Raw genomic sequence first — 21,568 nt, forward strand, 5'->3', positions numbered from 1 at the left:
TTTTTATGGAGTATGTAGGGGGAACCATACATTTGGTCATGTACAGGGAACCATACATTTGGTAATGATAGGGAACCATACATTTGGTCATTTACAGGGAACCATACATTTGGTAATGATAGGGAACCTTACATATGGTCATGTACAGGGAACCATACATTTGGTATGATAGGGAACCATACATTTGGTCATGTACAGGGAACCATACATTTGGTCATGTACAGGGAACCATACATTTTTTCATGTGGAGGGAACCATACAATTGGCCATGTACCCCTTGAATAATTATGCTAGACAATAATGTTGCTCTTTTGCAATCTTTGCCTACTTTTTTGGTCTTTTTGTTCTCTATTGTTAATTTATCTGACCATAACTAATTATTTCTGCAAGAAATGTGGATTCCGGGAAGTCATGGATGGCCTATAAAAGACAATTAATAATTTTCAAAGAATTTTTTATACATAGAACTCCAAAGAAATGCCAGGAATTAGTAATAATTAAATTGATCTGACAAATTGTCATCTTCACAAGGATTCTGTGTAATACTGTGAAAAAATATGGCAATTATTTGACATTAGCAGATGATAATAATTGCTAAAGATACTTCCACCTTAGGCAAACACATTAACTAATGGAAATCTATGGACAAATATTACATCATTGGTTGGTTTTTGTGATGTTTTGATTGGTAATCCCAGCATTATTTTTTATACTAAACCATTTATAGTGAAAGTAATTTAAGTTTCCTTTTATAGATCACTTTTTTCATTTGATTATAATTGTATTATAATTATAAATCAAGAAAATAGGCATAATAATATCCGTAAGATTGCAATATCAAGCAGATAACAAACAAAATGTATTGCATAATCAGTTGAATAAAGGATTAATTTTAGCTCCATCTTATCTTCTGTATCTCAGTCTTTGCTTGCAATTCTTTATTTTATTTTCAATAAACTGTTTAAATGTTGAATGAAGGTATGTTGATGCAGATTTGAACGTCACAAATTAATTTAGTGTGTTAATGTATTGTTAAATAATAATTCTGTGTAAAATGTGGGAATTTTGTCTACATTTTTGTTAATACAGCTTTAATCAATACGTCTGTTCGCAATGTGGTATGCAGCTTTAAACTCACACAAGTTCACTGTATGGTTATGCAGTTTCTCTGTGTGGTTATGCAGTTATAAACCCATTTTCTGTCCTCCTGCCTCACATCAGCGCTATCTTGCAATGCACCATGTCCTGAATCCTTGTTATCACTGATTACAGCTACCCTGCAATGCACTGTGTCCCCTTAATCCATGTTATCGTGGCTCACAGCTGGCGTATCCCAAAATGCCATCTTATATTGTGTAGACTATTTACCAAACGTCAGCTTGTTCAGCTAATTCAACCATTTATCTCCCATGATGCTTCACTTCAGGAACACAAGACCATCGTACATAATCCACAAATTCCTGAAAGGCTGTCAACGTAATCCGGTTGCTATTTTTATTCGTTTTAAAAAAACTGTCTTGTTACATTGGTTTTGAGATGATAATAATACCTAACACCTCCTAGCGTTGTTGAGGCGTTTGCAGAACCAACATGTCCCTGAATTTTCCTTTCCTTGTTTTGTTTGTCTTTAAAAAAAGTTTAAAAATCAATATTGTAAAAACAATAAGGCCAGCATTTTTTTATTATTTGTTTTACGGGAGCGCCCGACCCTATTTTTCGACAAATAAAAATAAAAGTCACTTTCGTTTTTATCTTTTGTGACCGGTCTTTGTCCGTCGTATGTCCGTCCGTCCGTCCGTAAACATTTGCTCATAAACACTCTATAGGCCACATTTCTTGTCCCATCTTCATGAAACTTGGTCAGAAGCTTTGTCCCAATGAAATCTCGGTCGAGTTCGAAACTGGGTTGTGCCGGGTCAAAAACTAGGTCAATAGGTCAAAAAAAAGAGAAAAACCTTGTAAACACTGTAGAAGTCACATTTCATGCCCAATCTTCATGTGACTTTGTTTAAATGTTTGACGTAATGATATCTTGGTTGAGTTCAAAAGTGGTTCCGATCCGTTGAAAAACATGGCCGCCAGTGGTCGGGGCAGATTTCCATATTTGGCTATAGAGAAACATTGTAAACACTCTAGAAGTCACAATTTTTGCCCAATCATCATGAAAGTTGGTCAAAAGATTGGTTCAATTGATGTCTCGGAGGAGTTCGAAAATGGTCGAGATCGGTGAAAAAACATGGCTGCTAGTGGGCGGGGCATTTTTCTCTATATGTATATAGTGGCAGTTTTCCCTATTTGGCTATAGAGAAACCTTGTAAACACTCTAGAAGTCACAATTTTTGCCCAATCATCATGAAAGTTGGTAAAAACATTGGCTTTATTGATATCTCGGACGAGTTTGAAAATGGTCGGGATCGGTGAAAAAACATGGCCGCCAGTGGGCGGGGCACTTTTCTCTATATGAATATAGTGCAAACATGTGAACATAGTAAAAGTCACATTTTAGGCCCAATTTTCATGAAATTTGCCCAGAACATTTGTTTCCTTGATACGAGAGTTGAGTTCAAAAATGGTTCCGGTCAGTTGAATAACATGGCTGCGGGGAGGGAGGCAGTTTTCTCATTATGCCCCCCCCCTTTTGAACAAGAGGGGTTATATTATTTTGCTCATGTCGGTCCGTCCATTCACCAGATGGTTTCCGGATGATAACTCAAGAGCGCTTATGCCATGGATCATAAAACTTCATAGGTACATTGATCATGACTCGAAGATGGCCCCTATTGATTTTCAGGTCACTAGGTCAAAGGTCTAGGTCACGATGACCCGAAATAGTAAAATGGTTTCCGGATGATAACTCAAGAACGCTTATGCCTAAGATCATGAAACTTCATAGATATATTGACCATGCCTCGCAGATGACCCCTATTGATTTTCAGGTCACTAGGTCAAAGGCCAAGGTCACGGTGACCCAAAGTAGTTAAATGGTTTCCGGATGATAACTCAAGAACGCTTATGCCTAGGATCATGAAACTTCATAGATACATTGATCATGACTTGCAGATAACCCCTATTGATTTTCAGAATATTAGGTCAAAGGTCAAGGTCACGATGACCCAAAAAAGTAAAATGGTTTCCGGATGATTACTCAAGAACGCTTAGGCCTAGGATCATGAAACGTCATAGGTACATTGATCATGACTCGCAGATGAACCCTATTGATTTTCAGGTCACTAGATCAAAGGTCAAGGTCACGGTGACCCGAAATAGTAAAATGGTTTCCAGATGATAACTCAAGAACGCTTATGCCTAAGATCATGAATCTTTATAGGTACATTGATCATGACATGAAGATGGCCCCTATTGATTTTCAGGTCACTAGGTCAAGGTCAAGGTCACGGTGACCTGAAATAGTAAAATGGTTTCTGGATGATAACTCAAGAACGCTTATGCCTAGGTTCATGAAACTACATAGGTATATTGATCATGACTCGCAGATGACCCCTATTGATTATCAGGTCACTAGGTCAAAGGTCAAGGTCATAGTGCCAAAAAACGTATGCACACAATGGCTGTCAAGGTCACGGTGACTCAACTTAGAGAAATGGTTTCCGGATGATAACTCAAGAATGCTTACGCCTAGGATCATGAAACTTCATAGGTACATTGATCATGACTAGCAGATGAAATAATGATAAAACTTGACCAGGATGTTTGTCTGGACAATATCTAGGTCAAGTTTGACATTTGGTAAAGATTGAATGAACCGACTCCTATCAGGTGAGCGATCTAGGGCCATCTTGGCCCTCTTGTTTATAGTTCTTACATGCGCTTAAAAAGTATTTGGCTGGTGACTTTGGAACGAAATAAACGTGCGTAGCTTTGACAATCAAAAACCTGCTAGTCTCTAGTAGTAGTACAAAGCGCATTTACGAAATCAAAATAAGAACTCTTATCAATTCACCATTTCACTATAATATTTATTAAATATGAAGGTATGCTTTAGAAGACATTTACATAGTTATTATTCATCCACAACAAAATTGGAACGAGCGCACTGAAACTAAAATTATTTTTATTCCGTTATCGATACATTTGAGGCGACAGAACAAAAATGGTTCCATCTTTATTGAGCATTTCCGCAAAACGCAAAAAAGGCAAAATATTAGTCAAAAGTATCATGTTAATGCAATCGATCATATAGCCGTGCTTTTTGAAAAAGATATGAAGATTCTTTGGGACACTAACAACGGGTTAAACATGTGCCATGTTTGTTTTGCCAAATGCTAATTTTAGCATGACAACCGCACTTATTCTTGATGCTAATAGCTAATTAGATTAATTTTTTGACGATGCTGCTTCAGCGAAGCAGCTCGTCTAAGTTATCATACCATGAAAAAATTCTTCACAATGGCGACCTATGCAAAGGACCGAGCCAGTCCGATCGAGTTAGCTAAATTTCTCAATCGGCATACCTCGCTGATCATCATTGATACAGGTAAAGGCAGCTTGGTTCCCGTCCTCTTTCAAATTTATCGAGAGGTTCTAGACAGGAACCAGACACGAAACTGCTAGGTGGCACTTCAAACGCTGTGACGCTGGGAAAACCCCAAATGTAGTTATTTTTTAGATTTGATCGAGAATGTAACCCGCCTCCCAGTTTCGCTGATTGGGTCAAGTTCCCCACGGGTACTACACTTCCCTGTACCCCCCTCCCCAAATTTGTTTTCGTTCCCAAAAATTGTCGTACCCATTGTTTTTCGTACCCAATTTTTTTCGTACCCAATTTTTTTTTCGTATCCAATTTTTTTTTCGTACCCAAATTTTTATTCGTACCCAAAGTGATGTAGATAAACTTAAATTAATGCTTTTATATCCATCCTCTTCAAAAGCATCGTCACACCAGTACTGTCAGTACTTTGATTAACAATTACTTTCGCCTACCGATTGAACAGTTAGCAGCGTTTACATTTGGTTTTAATTTGGCATATCAGTGCAAGCTAATTATTACAGTGTTTTGATAATGTATCAGAACAAGATACTTTGATTGCTCAGTATCTAAACAAACACTTAAATTATTCAATCTTCTATAAAAATGATAAATTATGGAAGGAATTCCAACCTTCATCCCGTCTCTTCATTAGACTTAGTCGCGGAATTCAAACAAACTGTTTTTTTCATTTCTGCTTATCGGATTGTTTGCTGCTTCAATATATGTGTATGATATCATGTTTAGTTGTGATGTTTTAAGGCCGTGTATTGAATTAAACGTAATATTTGTTTGTATGTTACCTAAGGTAAAGCATATTATTTACATGACTCATGAACATTAAATGTGCTATTTTTATGTTGGTAAGGTGGTGCTTTGTTTTGATACAAAATACATGAGGAAGGATTTTGGCAACTTGAATGAGCTGTTAGCAAACTATAATATGTTTGACAATTATCGGGCATAAACTTTACTTTCTAAACTTGTGTTTAGAAATAGCATCCAAAAATGGGCACGTTATAAGGACATTTTTTAAATTCATTGAAATACTTGAAACCGGAATTCTTTGAAATATCTGTATAATGTTTCATATACAGACCAGTGTGATAGTGCATCTGCGCACGGATGATTCCTTCATTTTCCCTAAGTTTGCACTTGCACATTGACATATATATATGGGTGGGATGACGGTAATTAAACATGATATTAACGTACAAACCAACACGTCTAACATTTGGAATCTGCCCGATGAATCGTTAAAAAGTAGACGAAATTTATGCACATTTAGAGTAGTCTCAATGCATCGGTTTGCTTTAGGTCCTCCATTTCTGCTGTTGTTTTAAGTCTTCACAAACTGTTAACAGTCTTTGCTTAATGTTTCAAATTGAGTATGGTAAAACCGCAACAATTAAATATGCTTCTACCTGTCATTTGATATGGAACATATATATCTGATTAATATGACTGTTATGTGTCACAGCTTAAAGGAACACACGCAATCATATATGTTTCTGTATTTAATCAACCACTAAAAAACTCCATTTTGTAATATACATGCATATATACATAAATTATAAAGAGGGCAGTTTAAGTTATTGCAATTTCCAGCCTTGTCCAATAATTGTCTATTTAGAATGTGTATTGTTCATTTTGTTGATAAATATGTAGAAAACTCGTAAATCAAAGTATAATATTTGATAGTCATATTAAGTTAATACAATTTAATATGTCTTGGATAATCGCATCTTAATATAAAAATACAACAGTTTGTTTTATTTTTATATCTCTGTTTATCTTTCATAATGTTCAGAGTGCATCCAACAACATTTAACAATAAAGACTGCTCAATTTTGTTGTGAAATGCAAATAAATAAAAGTTGATCTACTTAAATAGCATTAAAAAGTCACCATATCAAATGAAATAAGATCATTCTAGTATACACCCATTAACACAGAATCATATAAACAACGTAACCGAAAATTCTGTTATTAAGCATAAAAAAATATTAAATATACATTAATGTGTATTAAAGTTTGAATATATTAGCAATTATAAATATAGTATGAAGCTACGTGTGCAATTTTCCGACAACCCAACAATTCAGCTTACATTTTACCAAAATGAACGCAAGCATGTACACACGCGCTGATCAGAACAATCGAATTGGTTAAGGCCGTGTTGAATGCAGAAGATGAAACATGTTCGTCAACAATATCCGTTTCATCTTCGACTGTATTGTTGAACATTCCAATTGTGTAATTCTTCACTTCTTCGACTTCAATACGGAATCCCTTGGCAACCAAGATGGACACCACGTTAGAAACCTGTCCAGTATTGTTGTTTTTATCTACAGCTACGATCCCAAGAAAAGCAGTGCCGGTGTAACTTTCATCTGCATTTACAGAAATCCTGATGGCTTCTGGTGTTCCAGACGGCTTTGGAACGAAGGTATCGTTGTTAAGGCTGAACTTCTCGGCCATTGTAAAGTTGTACATGATAGTATCAATATCCTCGGCGATCCGTATGTCGTAAGACGTTGCTGAAACACATAAATCCAAACTCAATTATAACGGTCGAATTCAAGTATATTACTCCACTCATCAGCTGCATAAAACAATCAATAGCAAACAAATATTTCACATAACCGATCTTACATGCATTTGGCTATAAGTAATTTAATGTATGAAAGAAATAAGGAATAATCTTTCGGAATAACAAACCTTGTCCCACGTTCATATCGTTTCCGGTAGCGGTCCAGGCTATGGTGAAATTCCTGCTTTCCCCATTTTGTGATTTTCTCGTCTTAATGTCAACGACACTCAGGTCAGTAATTCGACCTGGAGGCAGGTCCAGATCCGCTGGTAGATTCTTAACAAACAGTGGTTCAGGAATAGAAAACCTTTGAAAACTCTCTTTCAGAACTTCATATTCGACCTCAGCTGAAATTAAACAAGATGATTGCATAATGCGGGACATATACAAAATCTCATTTCAACATAAGGTCGAGGTGTTATTTTTTAAACGGTGTTTTACTCGCAGTCTGTAGATTCACAAAACGTGAACATGAGTGCCATACTAAGTGAGGCATTATTGATTACATTATAAAGTAAAATATAACTATTACCATATTATACAACAAACGGCGAAAATTTGAATGAATGTGAATGTTTATGTAATTTAATTTGCGCCATTTAAACATGTTCAAATGCATTATATATTGATTATTATTATTATCACCACAGTATCATTGTAAACTAGCACAGTCTACATTTAGTAGTAGGCAACGATTTTGCATGTTCATGTTTAACTTACGTTCTTCGATTGCAATGGCCCCTGTCAGTTTCTTTTGAACGCCTGCTTGGCCTTCCCTGCCAAAAACTTCGACACGCAAGTTCAGCCTTTTGCTTGCCATACAACTCGGCAGGATAAATGCAGAGTATGTTCCGTCGTCAACAGCAATGTCAGGTTCTGGTAAACAACAAAACACTCTGAGTGTCTTTATTATACATACAAACTCAATATTTAAGAACACATTTTCTAATAAAAACTCAAATAGAAGTGACACAAAACTAACCCGGGTATCATACTCCTTTTTTAAGAGGGGCATTTGAAATTCAGCCCGTGTGGAATGTTATCAAACGATGCGTTAATAAAAGTAGACAAAATGCGTTACGGATGCTTTATATATTTTGCAATACGCTATTTCATAACAAACAAATTTGTTTAAACATATTTATGTGTCAGGAGTGAAGTTTGGCTTGTTTGAATATCTTGAGTGTGTTTCTCTATACTTAGTGATATTTAAAAATCCGAGGAAAGGTTTTCTAACAAATACATGGGCTTTGACTAGAAAACTCAACGATTGATTAATTAAATAATATGACGCATATTTTATTTCTGTTTAAAGAAATCCCCGATCAAACCGAAGTTTTATCATTCATGCTATTTAAGGTTTCACAATAAATTTGAAGCGATCTCTACTTTAATAGATAATAGCTCTTTAACAGCGTGTGAATGTCAATAATGTTTTTCTTTTTCGCACCCTATGTTAACATGGAGAGAAACAAAGATAGTGGCACCGTAAGTGAGATATGTTCTAACATGTCGCATGTCAATCAAAACACACTTAAGCAGATAATATTTTTTCAAAATCAAATATAAACAGTTTTCATATCAATAACGTGTATTTTGGCATAAATTCGTTACCTTGTCCGTTATCTCTAAGTGTTATGTTGCACAATACGTTATCTGTCCCCTCTACAAACGCAACCACCTCCACATTAGTGACGGGTGCAAAGCCTTTTGTGACATCAGCATAAACCACAGGCATATCTCTTCCAGCATTTGTGAAATCCATTGTAGTTTTTGAAAGGCGTGTTGTTGTCATGATTTGATTTGAGCCCGATTGCAACGAGCTAACGGTGTACTCCCAGCTAGTTACCCTACTAGAGGTAACAATTACCTGGTACTGCCCGGCCTAAACATATTAAATGCAATGAATGCAATATAACGTGTTTATTGTAAATATAATTAACCTTTTCTAAAAACATGAATCGCATTCAGTGAAAAATATAGGAAAATTGACTCTCGCAAAACACCATAAACATCAGAATCCGATGGTCTTTTGAATAAAGGCAAGATACCGAGTGCCTATATAACACGTGCCTATAAATGCAACGCAACACTTGAACTAAAAATGACCAAAAAAATCAAGAATTATTTGTTGACTTATTATTTAGACATAATTTTTACACGGTGTTGATATTTTCTTGTGTGTTATTTGTTTACTTAAAACGATTTGGATTTATTGTTTTTTGTTTGTTTTTCGATGGTGCATCACTTTGTATGAAGTTAAAGTGAACAATAGATATTATGTTGATACATTTAAAACATTGCTTAATTATAGCAGATCTTTCATATTTTTTTATCGTCATAACATTACCTTAAATGTTTCTGGTATCTGATACGTAAGCGATGTTCCATAAAACGATTGGTAGCGCATGACTGATTGCCCCGTTATCTCCAGAGTGAGGTTAACACTATTCCTAAGCTTCGTAAGGACGGAAATAGTTGTGTTCATGCCAGTTTCCAATGTGACATTGAAGTTAATGTTGAAGGATTGTTCGTCGACACTTTTAAACAACACCTGCAAATATATTTAATTCTATACTAATTTTACTATTAAGTACTAACCACTATTATCAAGTTGGTGATTTAAATAAGAACAAGTAACCATATAAAATATGTACAATTGCCATATGAAGGTTGAAACATGAAACGTTTAATTGTTTAAAAGAGAAATTATATACTTCAGACTAACCGTTTCAGGCTTTGATGTCATATCAGTAGCGCTTATTGTAATAACTTGAGAAAATATTGCCGAAAAGCTTATGTCTCCTTTGTCCAAATAAGTGTAGTGCTTTCCTCCTGTGTCTCTGGCCAATGAAATCATTCTTGGGTCTGCTTGCTGGGATATGGACACTGTATGAATGACAACCTTTGATTCAATTGCCTCTCTGCTTGCATCCGTCAACATCTGATTGTTTTGGTCCTCTCCGTCTGACATAAGAATGATCTCTGCATTTTCAGCTGTTTTTCTAGGCATGGTTTTCAGCATCTGAAAACGAATGTTTGTCATTTTAGAAAGTGTAATACTTAATATGCATAACTACCGTTCATTATAATAAATTTGTGTATAAATATGAACGCGTGGTCTTATGTTCTAATTTTCCTAGATAGAGCACTCATTACTTCAATCGCACGGTGTATCCCACATCCGATGCAAGTGCCTCCATCCGCCGACGTTGGTAGACTAGCAACCAAATTCTTCTTCTCTGAGTCTGAGATAATATGTGTCATATCGGCTGTAATCCGAGCGTGATCGGTGAAACATACGACACCTAACCAGCTGTTTTCTTCAAGAACTCTATTAATTATGTATGCTCCAGCTCTATGTAGATTCCCGATTCTGTCGTCCTTAAACAAAACAAAACATTTTAGTATAATACCTTGATTGGTTTGGGCTGGATTTTATTTATGTATATATACATAATGCTTCCTGTTATTTATTGTATGTAATTGTTCTACATTTATATGTTATAATTAATTAAATTATAATTGTTATATAAATACGCATTTGTGCAGTATTTGATATGCAGACCAGTTAGTGTTAAATACACATAAGTTATTTAAGCGATGCTTACAAAACATAAACCACCAGCCTTAACGAGTGGTTTCATATTCATGCCGAACAAATTAATTTATCTAAGTTTAACACTTAACTGGTGTTCTATTAATTCATCATTTTCGGATGGCTATTTTTTTTTAAGTCAGCACGGTTAATTTACGCAAGCATATATCAGATGGGATATAATTTCGTCAATGTTTGGATAAAATGTGAGCGAGCACTAAATAGATTTGATATTAAATTAAATTTGTTTTATAGCAAACAGACAAACGATGGTTGACTCCCATCTAGCATTAGTCATACTATATCTTTATTAGACCATATTTGAAAAAGTTTCATTCTTTGATGTATGTATCTTAAATAGATTGTAAACCTTGTATATATTATTACATAAATTATATTTTCGAAAATCAATCGACGCCCAAACATATCTGAACAATTTGGTATTCATGATGTTTACACGAAATAGCTAAACACTCTTCTGTATTACTGTGCTCATGCTGCCAGAGGTGTCCAAGACAAACACTCTAATTGGACTGGTCTCTTGTAATACTTCAAAGATTGGTTCCGTTTTCGTTTGTTCTGGTAGAGTTGAACCTGAAGGAACATATGTGTTATTGCTGGAATATATTAAGTTTTGTAACAGTACTTCGGAATATATAGCTATGGACCGGCATTCACAAATTATCTCCAATGGTTTCATAACTAGGTTATCTTTTAAAGGTGTTTCACTCACTTGAGATCTGTCATTAACGCAACAAGTAGGCACATGTGGCGTATCATTATAGTTCATGAAATTCTTCCGACCTAAACTAAACTTTCACGATTTTGGTTATATCAGGTTGATCATGAACGTGTTTATCAAGAAGACTTTAGACCTTACTATTAATATCCAAGACACTCCTCGGATCATCAAGGTCTGATGCAATCTCTTACGGTTCTGCTTTGTTAGCCTCATATGTATGCTATGATAACAGCGAATGGAACACGAATATCGTCACGTTACGATAGATAATGATTTGTCTATCACGAGTTTATCGATTGTATTCACAGTTTGAGCTAGTTATTCCTACGTTAGTTATTTTCTTAGATCAATATGCTTCGTAATCGAACTGAATGTTTTCTCTACCAGAATTTTAATGAATGATAAAATACGGGTTTTCGCGCTTTGTTACGATGCAATGCGACTTGCCACGATACGATATAACATTCTTTATTGGCAATTTTTGTCGCAGTTTATCTTGTTAATCGAAGACATTTATGAAATGCTATAAATAGTTCACGTTTAACACGATTACGTCGACTTGCTTCAAAATGTGCTTAAACGTGATAAGATGGCACGAGTAACACCGAACTACAATCTAAATATTTGAAACAATGCATATACTGTAATTATGAATTTATGAATACTTTAATTGGTGAATGCCGGTTTTAAATTCAAAACAGATTAAACAGCAGTATGATCCAGTTTACGAACAGGTTTCCAGTAAAGGATGGTATTAAAATTATCAGAAAGGCCTAGTAGTTGCTATTTCTTGATAAGATAAACACAAATTAAACTTAACAACTGTTTCAGTTTACATGAACAAATGTTTATTTGGAGTCTTTTGAATGAAACATACTCAGTGTAATTTATTTAAAACCGATAATAGATATTGAACATAATTTGGTAATACTGGTGTTTACCATGAAAACCTTTCGCGTTCATGGCGATGCATACCTGTGCGGAAATCAGAGTGTTCTCTCATTACTTCCCATGCGCTCTTCCCGTTGCAGAGAAGATTTTGTTTCGTAGGCGCCTTCTTGTTGTGTCTTTGCCAGGCTGGAACGGACGGGTCATCTTTATCGCAGAAAAAGTTCACCTACATTGCATATTTATGTAAATGAATAGAGAATGACACGTTGCCTTTCATATAAAGAGTGAAGTAATTGTTTGCACTCACTGGATATATGAGGCGAAGAATTGACACATTTGTAAGGGTCTACATGAGTTTTAATACAAGCTTCATATAGCACCAAACATAAAAGTAAGTGGAAAGTGTTACAATTAATGATAATTGTAATTTAAGCATAGTTCTATAATTCTACATGTGTTAATACCACAATAAACATTAGAATACGGAATAATTTTGTACCTGCAATGTCATAGCGGAAAGGTTAATTATTGCATAAAAAACACAAAATCCAAATAGTCATTTACAATTTTAAATGTTAATGCGTATATACATAGTTGATATATCAGTGGTTGACGCACTGGCAAACAATATGAAAAAACAGACGTACGGACGGGATGTACTGGTATCCCATAATTGAAGCGTTTGCTGTCTGTTGAAGGTGCGGGCAAAATGAACACATTTCTGACATTGTTACGCTACTCCTTGTTGGATCACAGACCTTCGCACTTAAACACACAGGTCCTTTGCCAATTTGCCCTTGTATTTGGTCGGTGCAACTGACAATTATATACATAAATTTAATAGTACCATGCTTAATTTGGTAATATATTTACAATCTGTAATTAATAAAAGCAGCTCTTTGTATTCAGGTATAACTATAAGTAATGAATAAATGCAAATTCTGGTTTTACAATAATGCTCATTGTTGGCATTGGTATTGTGGATATTTAATCCTAAAAGGTATTTCAGTATTGTTTTGAAATGACTTTAACATCGATCAAATAAATGAATTACGTATTGAATTTAAATTACGATGAAGTAAAAACCAGCCATATGAAACAATTCTTATTTATTCTATATACTAAGTATGTTTGCTCGTTTGTTTGATTGTGTTCACACTTTTCCCGGGATGACTGGGTAACCAGTACTAAGTGCAAATACGTTCGGATTTACAGTTCTGCGCTCTACCAAAATGAGTTAACCGGCCCGACATTTTAAGACATGTGAGATATGGTCTAAATTTCTAATTACATGATCAGAATCATTATAATAATGTGTTATATTAAAAACAAATTACACAATAAGGTAAAAATTAACAAGTAAATAAAAAATTTCAACTTGCCATCCTTACAAAATTAGATTGACACAGAAGTTAATGTTTTCCGTTGTTATCTTATGTAGCACTTGAAGAAAATAGCAAAGCGCGTGTGTTTTTTTTGGCAAAGGGAAATAAAAATAACTCACTAAATGCAATTAGAAAAATGGCATTACGGATGTTCTTTTTCAACGAAGATTAAAAGTGGCAAGGCAATATTGAGTACATACATGTACATACAGTACATGGGCTTCCATCTACCCTCGTCCAAGTAAAAGGCATACACGGATTATCTTTTACAACATATATTATAAATAGTAACGCAATTTTCAGTACATACACAGTGGGTTTCCATCTCCCTTCATCAAGGTAAAACTTCTTGTCAGGAGAAGGGTGGTATTCACTGAATAGACCCCACCGTAACTGACCCCATTCGTGAACAATCACTTTTTCTAAAGATTATAATCAAGTGAATTATTAAATTAAAATTTTATTTTTAATATTCATAAAGTAGCATAAACACACTTTTAAGCAAAATATAGTATTTTCATTTTTCTAGATTATCTTTTGCTTTATCAAGTCATCAGTTGATGTAATTGTTTAGAAAATATTGACAAAATGGGTTATTGCGTTTTTGGATCTACACATGCACGTAAATACAAAAACGTTTTATAATAAAGCGGATGAAAACTTATTAAACTTAAACAAAAAAATATGCATACATGCGTAAGGTGCCTGTGAAAGAAATCCTGTTTTGCTTCCTATGTAATAGATTGTCATAAACTATTTAATTCTTCCTTGCATAAGGCTAGTCTTACTTGTTCCAGTACAGAAATAGTGAATGATGTTTGATTGTCATTTTTTTCGTATTTTGAAACAACGTTTTGTTATACGTTATAAACTTAAAATCGCGTTTTGTCGACAAAAATGTATTACCTTTCCTGCCGTACGCCGTGTCCGACTTTTCCATCAAGAAAGAGGGGGGTAAGTAGAGGAATATGCCTTCTTTGCCACATTCCGTTGATTTCACAAATGGATTTTTAATTTTGCCTTCATCTATCATTATATAGTTCTTAAGCTGTATGGACGGTATGGAAGTAGTGTTTGTAACTGTTGTCCACTCCTTTGGAATTATAATGCTGATCTTGCCAAAGTAAACTCGGTTGTTCGTTGCGGTGAACAACAATTTAGACGCTAACGTGAATGTTTCCTGTAAAAAGTAATGTCATGCATTTTTTACCTTAAACTTTTTATTTAATGTATATAAATAAACGTATTTGTATCGACTAACGAGAAATAAGATACCTTGATTTTTTGTATGAGCGTTGGGTCTTCGCCGACAGTTTTCTGGATTACAATAAACACGTCTTCGTATTTATGATCAACCAATTTGATACCTAAGCATCCACAAAGGAACAACAATGATAAATACTTCATTTTTGTATTTCAGTCAGACATCATATGAACGAAGAACCATGGGAACAAATGTTTATATAACCCCAATTCCCGTTTGCGCATTTTACTAAGAATGATAACGCAGTTGTTTGCATAGCGATAAATTCAAGGTCTCTCTTTATCGTCCTGCCTGCACATTTGGTTCATTTTAAGAGAGTTGTTCACACTCTGGCAACATGAAATATATCAAAATAAATGTAATATAATTAAAAAGGGTTCATATTTACAAGAAAAATAATAACACTAGTTGCTTATAAAAATGTTACACATCTACGTCCGTTTATTAATATACATCAATGGAAATCGGAAAAAAATACATGTAACAGTTTTTTAACGCTTTTATCAATAATTTAGCAAACACATGTAATTCAGACATAGCGTTTAAGCTAACATACAAATTAAAAAGCCAGCATGACATAGTGGTAGAGATAACGATTTTGCTTACAGCGATTCCGGGTCCCACCCCAGGGCAGCCATTATTTTTTTGTATTTAATCCTTTTCTATTTATGATTGCTTTAAACAATTTCAAATATTACCGTGTTTTTTTGTGTTTTTTTTTTCAAAAAATATGAAAATCTGTTAAAGGCCCCTTTAAAATGATATCAAGTATTGTATTAACAAAATAACTTTAAAAGCCGTATTGTTTAAGGTAAACTAAATGGCCAATTATTGTAGTTAATGGTATAAGAATTCACAGGTGCTTTCTTCTTTTATTTAAAGTTCATTATCTAAGCTTATGGTTCGACCAGATTAAAATGAAAACTGTGCAGTTGTACATACGACTATGTGCAGTAGATATAACTAACGACTATCAACGTGTTACAGACATTTGACGTTTACCTTGATATAACTGTTTTCCGATAAAAAAACAACGCGTGAAAGGGTTTCTTAATATATCTCCAACATGTGACGAGATTGCAAACGGCTGTGACTGATATTTTGATACAAATTACATCATTAGACTACATGCAGATATCTTAAATTACTACTGATACATCTACAACCGTTTTTAGTATGGCTCTATTTTTGTTCCCGCTGTTTATAGTAAATAGAAAGGGCAGTATATAAACGAAGGTAGACTTAAAACTAGAAATTAATTTATAAGTGTGTACTTTATTTTTTTGTGCCATTCTTATCCATATCTTCTTGTGTAAACACTTGTTAAATAACTTGCAATATAGCACCGAAATTCACGTCCTGTATACAGAGCACATGATTAAATACTCTAAACCCCGAAGTACGAGCGTACGACAATCGTTTTACTAATTATTTTGTGACATCAATAAATGGATGCTTATTCATGAAACAGGTTTTTCTTGATATCAATTAGTACAATATATTAACAGATATAAACACGAATGTGGCATAACATAAGGTGATTTAATTAGGTAATTTTTATTACAATTATGATCGTGATGTCTCAAACGAAGTTTTTATTTTCATAAAAAGACAAAAGTGCAAACACACACACAAATCTCCAGAATATACTAAATGGGATAATCCACTTTTTTGTAAAATGTAAGTGTATATAAACATAATTTCTTGCATACGACTTGTATACAAATTCTACTAGAAACTATTAATGTGCATTTTGAATAAGCAATTTAAATGTTTCCCAAGAAAAAACTAGGGTACTATAAAATACCAGCAAATAGTATACTGTATTTATTTGCTAAAGCCCTTGACTATATTTGTACCATGCTGACGGTTGAGTCATTTTAAGTGTATTAATGTTCAAATTATAAAAAGTAAAACCTAGTGTAATCGGAATAGTTAAAAGTAAAATTATTAACGTGCTGGATCAAATATCACAGTTGGGTAACAACATCTGTCCAAGTATCTACGTTTAGTTTCAACATGTTCTATAATCTAATTATATGTCTACCGAGTTTACTGACCTGTAAATTAAATTGAGCAGGTTTACCTAGAAGTGCTTATCGCAATTTTAAAATTTGAGCAAACTGCACATGACAGTCAACACGCGAACTTTTGTCGAGAGATATCTTCAATCTTAAACTTTAAAATGTCAAGGCTAAAACATACAGATAATCAAAGAACAATCCGCAGTTTAAATTGTATGTATAATATTGTGAACTGCGACATAATTGCATAGGGCGGAAACACTAGTGAACGGCGTTAATATAGTTAATAGTAAGTACAATTTCGCATTTATGTCAACTAAATACGCATATTTCATAGCACATGTGGTTCCATCTTGTTTTGTACAGGTCAAGGTATCGAGTGTAAATAAATGTAACAGTTTTGTTATTGGCTTTAAAAAAAGCTGTTTTATACTGCCAAATCATTGACACATGTGTTTATTTTTATTTCAATTTTATTTGATAGGGACTATAGACTGCATGTTCCAATAAAAATAATAACGATCCTGCGTACGATAAATGGTGTAAAGCAAATCTGGTACCAGTCAGCCCAAACTAATACTTTAGTAATTATACAAAATTTAGACTTTATACAAACTGCACGCTCTTTAGTAACACAAACATGTGTACTTGTGTAATGAATTATGTATAATTTGAATTACCTCTTATTCATTTTCTCTGCCAGCCTTAACCAGCAACAAAGCCCGGTATAAGGTCTTATATTTAATATTTCAGGTTTCGCCGTAGGTTGTGTGAGAGCCATCTTTTTCACCAATGCGCACATTGGTCCCATACATTTAGGCCAATTCAGTACACGATTGTCGTGAGTGTCTTATCATTTTATGTAACGTCTTATTTTCTGTGTGTTTATCCATAATTTATTGTTTTTATCGAACTTGCTCGACAGTACTTTGTTGTTACAGTGCTTTTTTGTCCATATTGAGCCACCTAACATCATACATCTAACCAGCAACGGTTTGTGAAGCATAGCTCTTTTAACAGACAATCTATTTATAAACAAAGACTGTTGTTATCTCGAGTTCGCGTCTCCCGAAAATTCAATCACGTGATTAACAAGGTCATCAATTCATCAATAAATGGGGGCAATATCGGATTTTTTCTGCTGAGCTGTCGTCGATGGACATGTAAAAGACATACGATTTATATAAAAAGTACAACATAAACTTAAGATCATTAATTAAAAGTTCGCTTTAAAAAAGTTTTTATCAGTTATTTAGTGACGGATAAATCCAAGTTTGTCTGCGTTGGTTTTAGAGTAATACACCTCACACTAAATTAGATCTTGTTCTTCATTTTACATGTCATGAAAATGTGACGCATGTAATATCATTTTGACAATCTTATATACATATTTGCAGACATATGGTGTTCCGGGCATGCTAATTAATGCTTTTAATACACACTGGGGACATCGCCTCCTTTGGACGGAATGAGGTGTTGCCTCTAGCACACATATAAACTGTAGACCAGTATTATACTTGAACTGATTATCAGTAATTAGTGAAATCAAATTAATTTAGTTGTTTTATGTTGTAGATTTGTATTGTAAAATTGAGACATTATTTTGATATCTTATATCGGAACACATCAGTCTAGACAGAGAACATTGCAAGCAAGAAGGCGCTGTAGGTGTTCACTGTTGTATAAGTTTATAAGCAACTCAGTTTAAAAAATTATGTTATAGCTTTTTATATTGCAAGTTTTAAATGAACACAACTCATTCAAATTTATAAAGAGTGTGTCTTAAAGCACAGGTCCAGATGTGTTTTTTTTAATCATTAATAAAAAATTATAATTTAAGCTTAATTTTGGGAAAACAGGGCTTAATGCATATGCATTAATTGTCATCCCAGTATCAGAGACTCTTTAAACGAAAAATATTATAAAATCAGAAATATCGTCCTTAATTAGCTTGTGCGCATTGCACTGGCTAATCAGTGTACACAGGCTAATCTTATTTGACATGCATTAAGCCCCGTATTCCCTGAAAGGAGCCAATATGTACAGATTTCAATGATAAACACTAGACTGGCCATTGTCGTCTTACAAGCTGTTAAACACTATTAGTCATATACACCCACTGCAGTGAACAGGCAGATGTGGTGGTTATCTTTCCTAGCAGACGCTTCTAGCATAAATTTGCCGTCTGCTAATTTTAATGAAACAGGCAGTGGTTGTCTTTCCATAGCGTAGTTACGCAGTTAAGCGCATTCTGATTTGCAAAATTTGGTCTGTAGCATTAGCGTGAGCTAACGCTCACACTAAAAACAAGCATGCAAACTTTAGTCACCCAATGTAATGCCAGTTAACGGAGTGCCTCGATTTAGCATATTATATTCCGTAGTCTCGCATTGATGTTTCCAATCTTTGTTCATGTCACAACAAATTAACCAGTTGTATCATAGAATTCGCCCCCCCCCCCCCCCCACAAAAAAGGCGAGCGAGTTTAATAAAAAATATTTAATTACATTTTCGATACAATCATAGGCAAGCACAAGGCGTATGAGAAAAGTTAAAAGAGCTAAATAATAGCTGAACATTTCTGCCAAACGCATTTAGTTTATCAGATGCTGTGTCTTAGTAGTACCGGAATTACCTGTTTAAAAAAAGCAGTCTATGTCGTAAACTATGTAAGCCCAACCAATACAAATACAAGAGGCAACAGATCTGCTTAAAAATCGGTTTCGGGCTAAATGGACCATGCCGACAAAATGGAAAATAATACACATATTTGTATTTCACTTTACTTATTTTATGAACGGCAAATTCGACAAACATCTGATCAATTTGTTGTGGCCCTATTGATAGCTTTTATTATCCAATACACCTGAGTGTTGCCAGAGGATACATTATCTCCGGCTGTCTTGCATTGATGTTTATTTATTGATCTTCGTTTATTCATAAATCTTTGTTCTAACTCAGTCTTGTATCCGCCCATTAACATTGTAAATAATATGTACTATTCATCAAGTCGTACGAATGTATCACTTTATAGAGTAATATTCCATTGATTTCATAAGTAATGTTGAAGTAATTCGGTATTTAATTTCAGAAACATATATTCTCAAAATGCCAGCAACATCGTCAACAAAACAACGCATTGCTAGCGTTCTAACTATCCTGCAATTCGTCTCCATAACGACTGTCAGCACAAATAAAATCACTTGCAGTGACATAGGTATCAATGTTTACAACTGCAGTGCAGAAGGTTTGGTTGTAATACCAAAGTTCGACACTTTTGCCATCGAAGTGTAAGCGGCTTCTTAAATTTTAAGGTTGCTTTCATCCAAGTGATTCGCTTAACGTGTAGCGTTTGCTTATTACTTTTTCGTCGTTTATATATATATATATATATATATATATATATATATATATATATATATATATATATATATATATATATATATATATTTATTTATTTATCTCTTCACTTAAATTATCGTTATTGTTGCTGCAATTTTATTTGGCAATGAGTAAGTATTAGATAAGGGAAAATTGTGGGAAACTCGTTTGTAAAGCACCATTGTAACACATAATGAACATTGATCATGATACAGGCATATTGTTTATTGTTGATTTTGATATTTGGTATGTGTGTATTATTTCTTCTTCTTCAGAGACTTGTCGTTTAACTTGTTGAAAGCAGTTTCCAAAACATCATTTCAAGGTCACAGAAGCCTCCGTGCCTTGTAAGTAATTGTCGATTTCAAAGAGTTTTTTGTGCATTTAACTTGTGTCCGTATGTTTAGAACTAAAACGAGTATTCATCCAAACAATGCATGGCGCACTGGCGGACTAAACGCGCCGAGAAATTTCAAAATTACTCATTTCTGATGCGACGTGGAAACGCATGTATCGATAATTCTAAAAATGTGTAACACGAAAACTTACTGCTAACATTGCATGGTTCATTCTTATAAAGGAATGAAAATACTGCCACATGATACGTTATAGTGCGATGAGGAAATTATATATGTTTGGTTATGTTAAGGTATTGGCAAAATATTTTCGATGATTAATTGTTTTATAAAAGTTCTGAATAGCGGCGAGAATTGTTAAGATTGTATAATCATGAAAAAGTCGGCTCATAGCTTTCGTTGGGTAATGCCATGCATAAACTTGAAAGGAAAGGTGCGCAATATGTCATTCGCACACAAATAAGCAATAGTGTTAAGAATTTTTGTCATGTATATTGAGTAAATTCCCGTTTGGAGCCAATATTGTAGTAACGATACTTTTTAAATATACGAGTACAGTTTCAGTTTCAGGCTATTTTCACAACTCTAACTTAAATATTTGTTTTGTTTCCAGATACTTGCACAACAACAATATCTCTGAAATAGAACCGTATTCATTTGCAGAACTTGTACATTTACAGATACTGTAAGTTTCATAGAATTTTACTCACATTATGTGTTATATGTATGTGTTTTTTTTAATGCAATCAGATCAGAATAGAATAAGAAGTGCGTCGGCTAATAGTGAAATTTAAGTGATTTGTTTTTGCTATGTTTGATACGCGGAATAATTTATATGGAACGCCCTA

The 21,568-nt window shown here is 34.2% G+C and overlaps 2 protein-coding genes across 7 annotated transcripts in view; one reads left to right on the forward strand and one right to left on the reverse strand.

The window, feature by feature from the left end:
* Positions 1–15,180, reverse strand: part of LOC127870708 (calcium-activated chloride channel regulator 1-like) — a 55,800-nt gene extending 40,620 nt beyond the window's left edge. The window contains exons 1-13 of the mRNA XM_052413141.1: positions 14,971–15,180; positions 14,602–14,875; positions 14,006–14,117; positions 12,958–13,126; positions 12,395–12,536; positions 11,165–11,271; positions 10,239–10,463; positions 9,808–10,104; positions 9,430–9,633; positions 8,694–8,964; positions 7,800–7,955; positions 7,208–7,426; positions 6,580–7,026 (exon numbers count right to left, since the gene is read on the reverse strand). Of these exons, the coding sequence (XP_052269101.1) occupies positions 6,593–7,026; positions 7,208–7,426; positions 7,800–7,955; positions 8,694–8,964; positions 9,430–9,633; positions 9,808–10,104; positions 10,239–10,463; positions 11,165–11,271; positions 12,395–12,536; positions 12,958–13,126; positions 14,006–14,117; positions 14,602–14,875; positions 14,971–15,102 (2,742 nt within the window). The 5' untranslated portion in view covers positions 15,103–15,180 and the 3' untranslated portion in view covers positions 6,580–6,592. The remainder of the gene's footprint in view (positions 1–6,579; positions 7,027–7,207; positions 7,427–7,799; positions 7,956–8,693; positions 8,965–9,429; positions 9,634–9,807; positions 10,105–10,238; positions 10,464–11,164; positions 11,272–12,394; positions 12,537–12,957; positions 13,127–14,005; positions 14,118–14,601; positions 14,876–14,970) is intronic.
* Positions 12,561–21,568, forward strand: part of LOC127870706 (adhesion G-protein coupled receptor G6-like) — a 33,911-nt gene continuing 24,903 nt past the window's right edge. For 2 of the 6 annotated variants that reach the window (XM_052413129.1, XM_052413134.1), the window contains exons 1-5: positions 17,074–17,272; positions 17,737–17,824; positions 20,075–20,273; positions 20,640–20,711; positions 21,334–21,405. In XM_052413129.1, coding sequence (XP_052269089.1) covers positions 20,092–20,273; positions 20,640–20,711; positions 21,334–21,405 — 326 coding nt within the window. In that variant the 5' untranslated portion in view covers positions 17,074–17,272; positions 17,737–17,824; positions 20,075–20,091. Of the gene's footprint in view, positions 12,702–17,073; positions 17,273–17,736; positions 17,825–20,074; positions 20,274–20,639; positions 20,712–21,333; positions 21,406–21,568 lie in introns of those variants that run through there. The other 4 variants (XM_052413131.1, XM_052413133.1, XM_052413135.1 and 1 more) reach the window with 4 other exon arrangements.

The sequence above is a fragment of the Dreissena polymorpha genome, chromosome 3 (assembly GCF_020536995.1).
Source record: "Dreissena polymorpha isolate Duluth1 chromosome 3, UMN_Dpol_1.0, whole genome shotgun sequence".
Classification (NCBI taxonomy): domain Eukaryota; kingdom Metazoa; phylum Mollusca; class Bivalvia; order Myida; family Dreissenidae; genus Dreissena; species Dreissena polymorpha.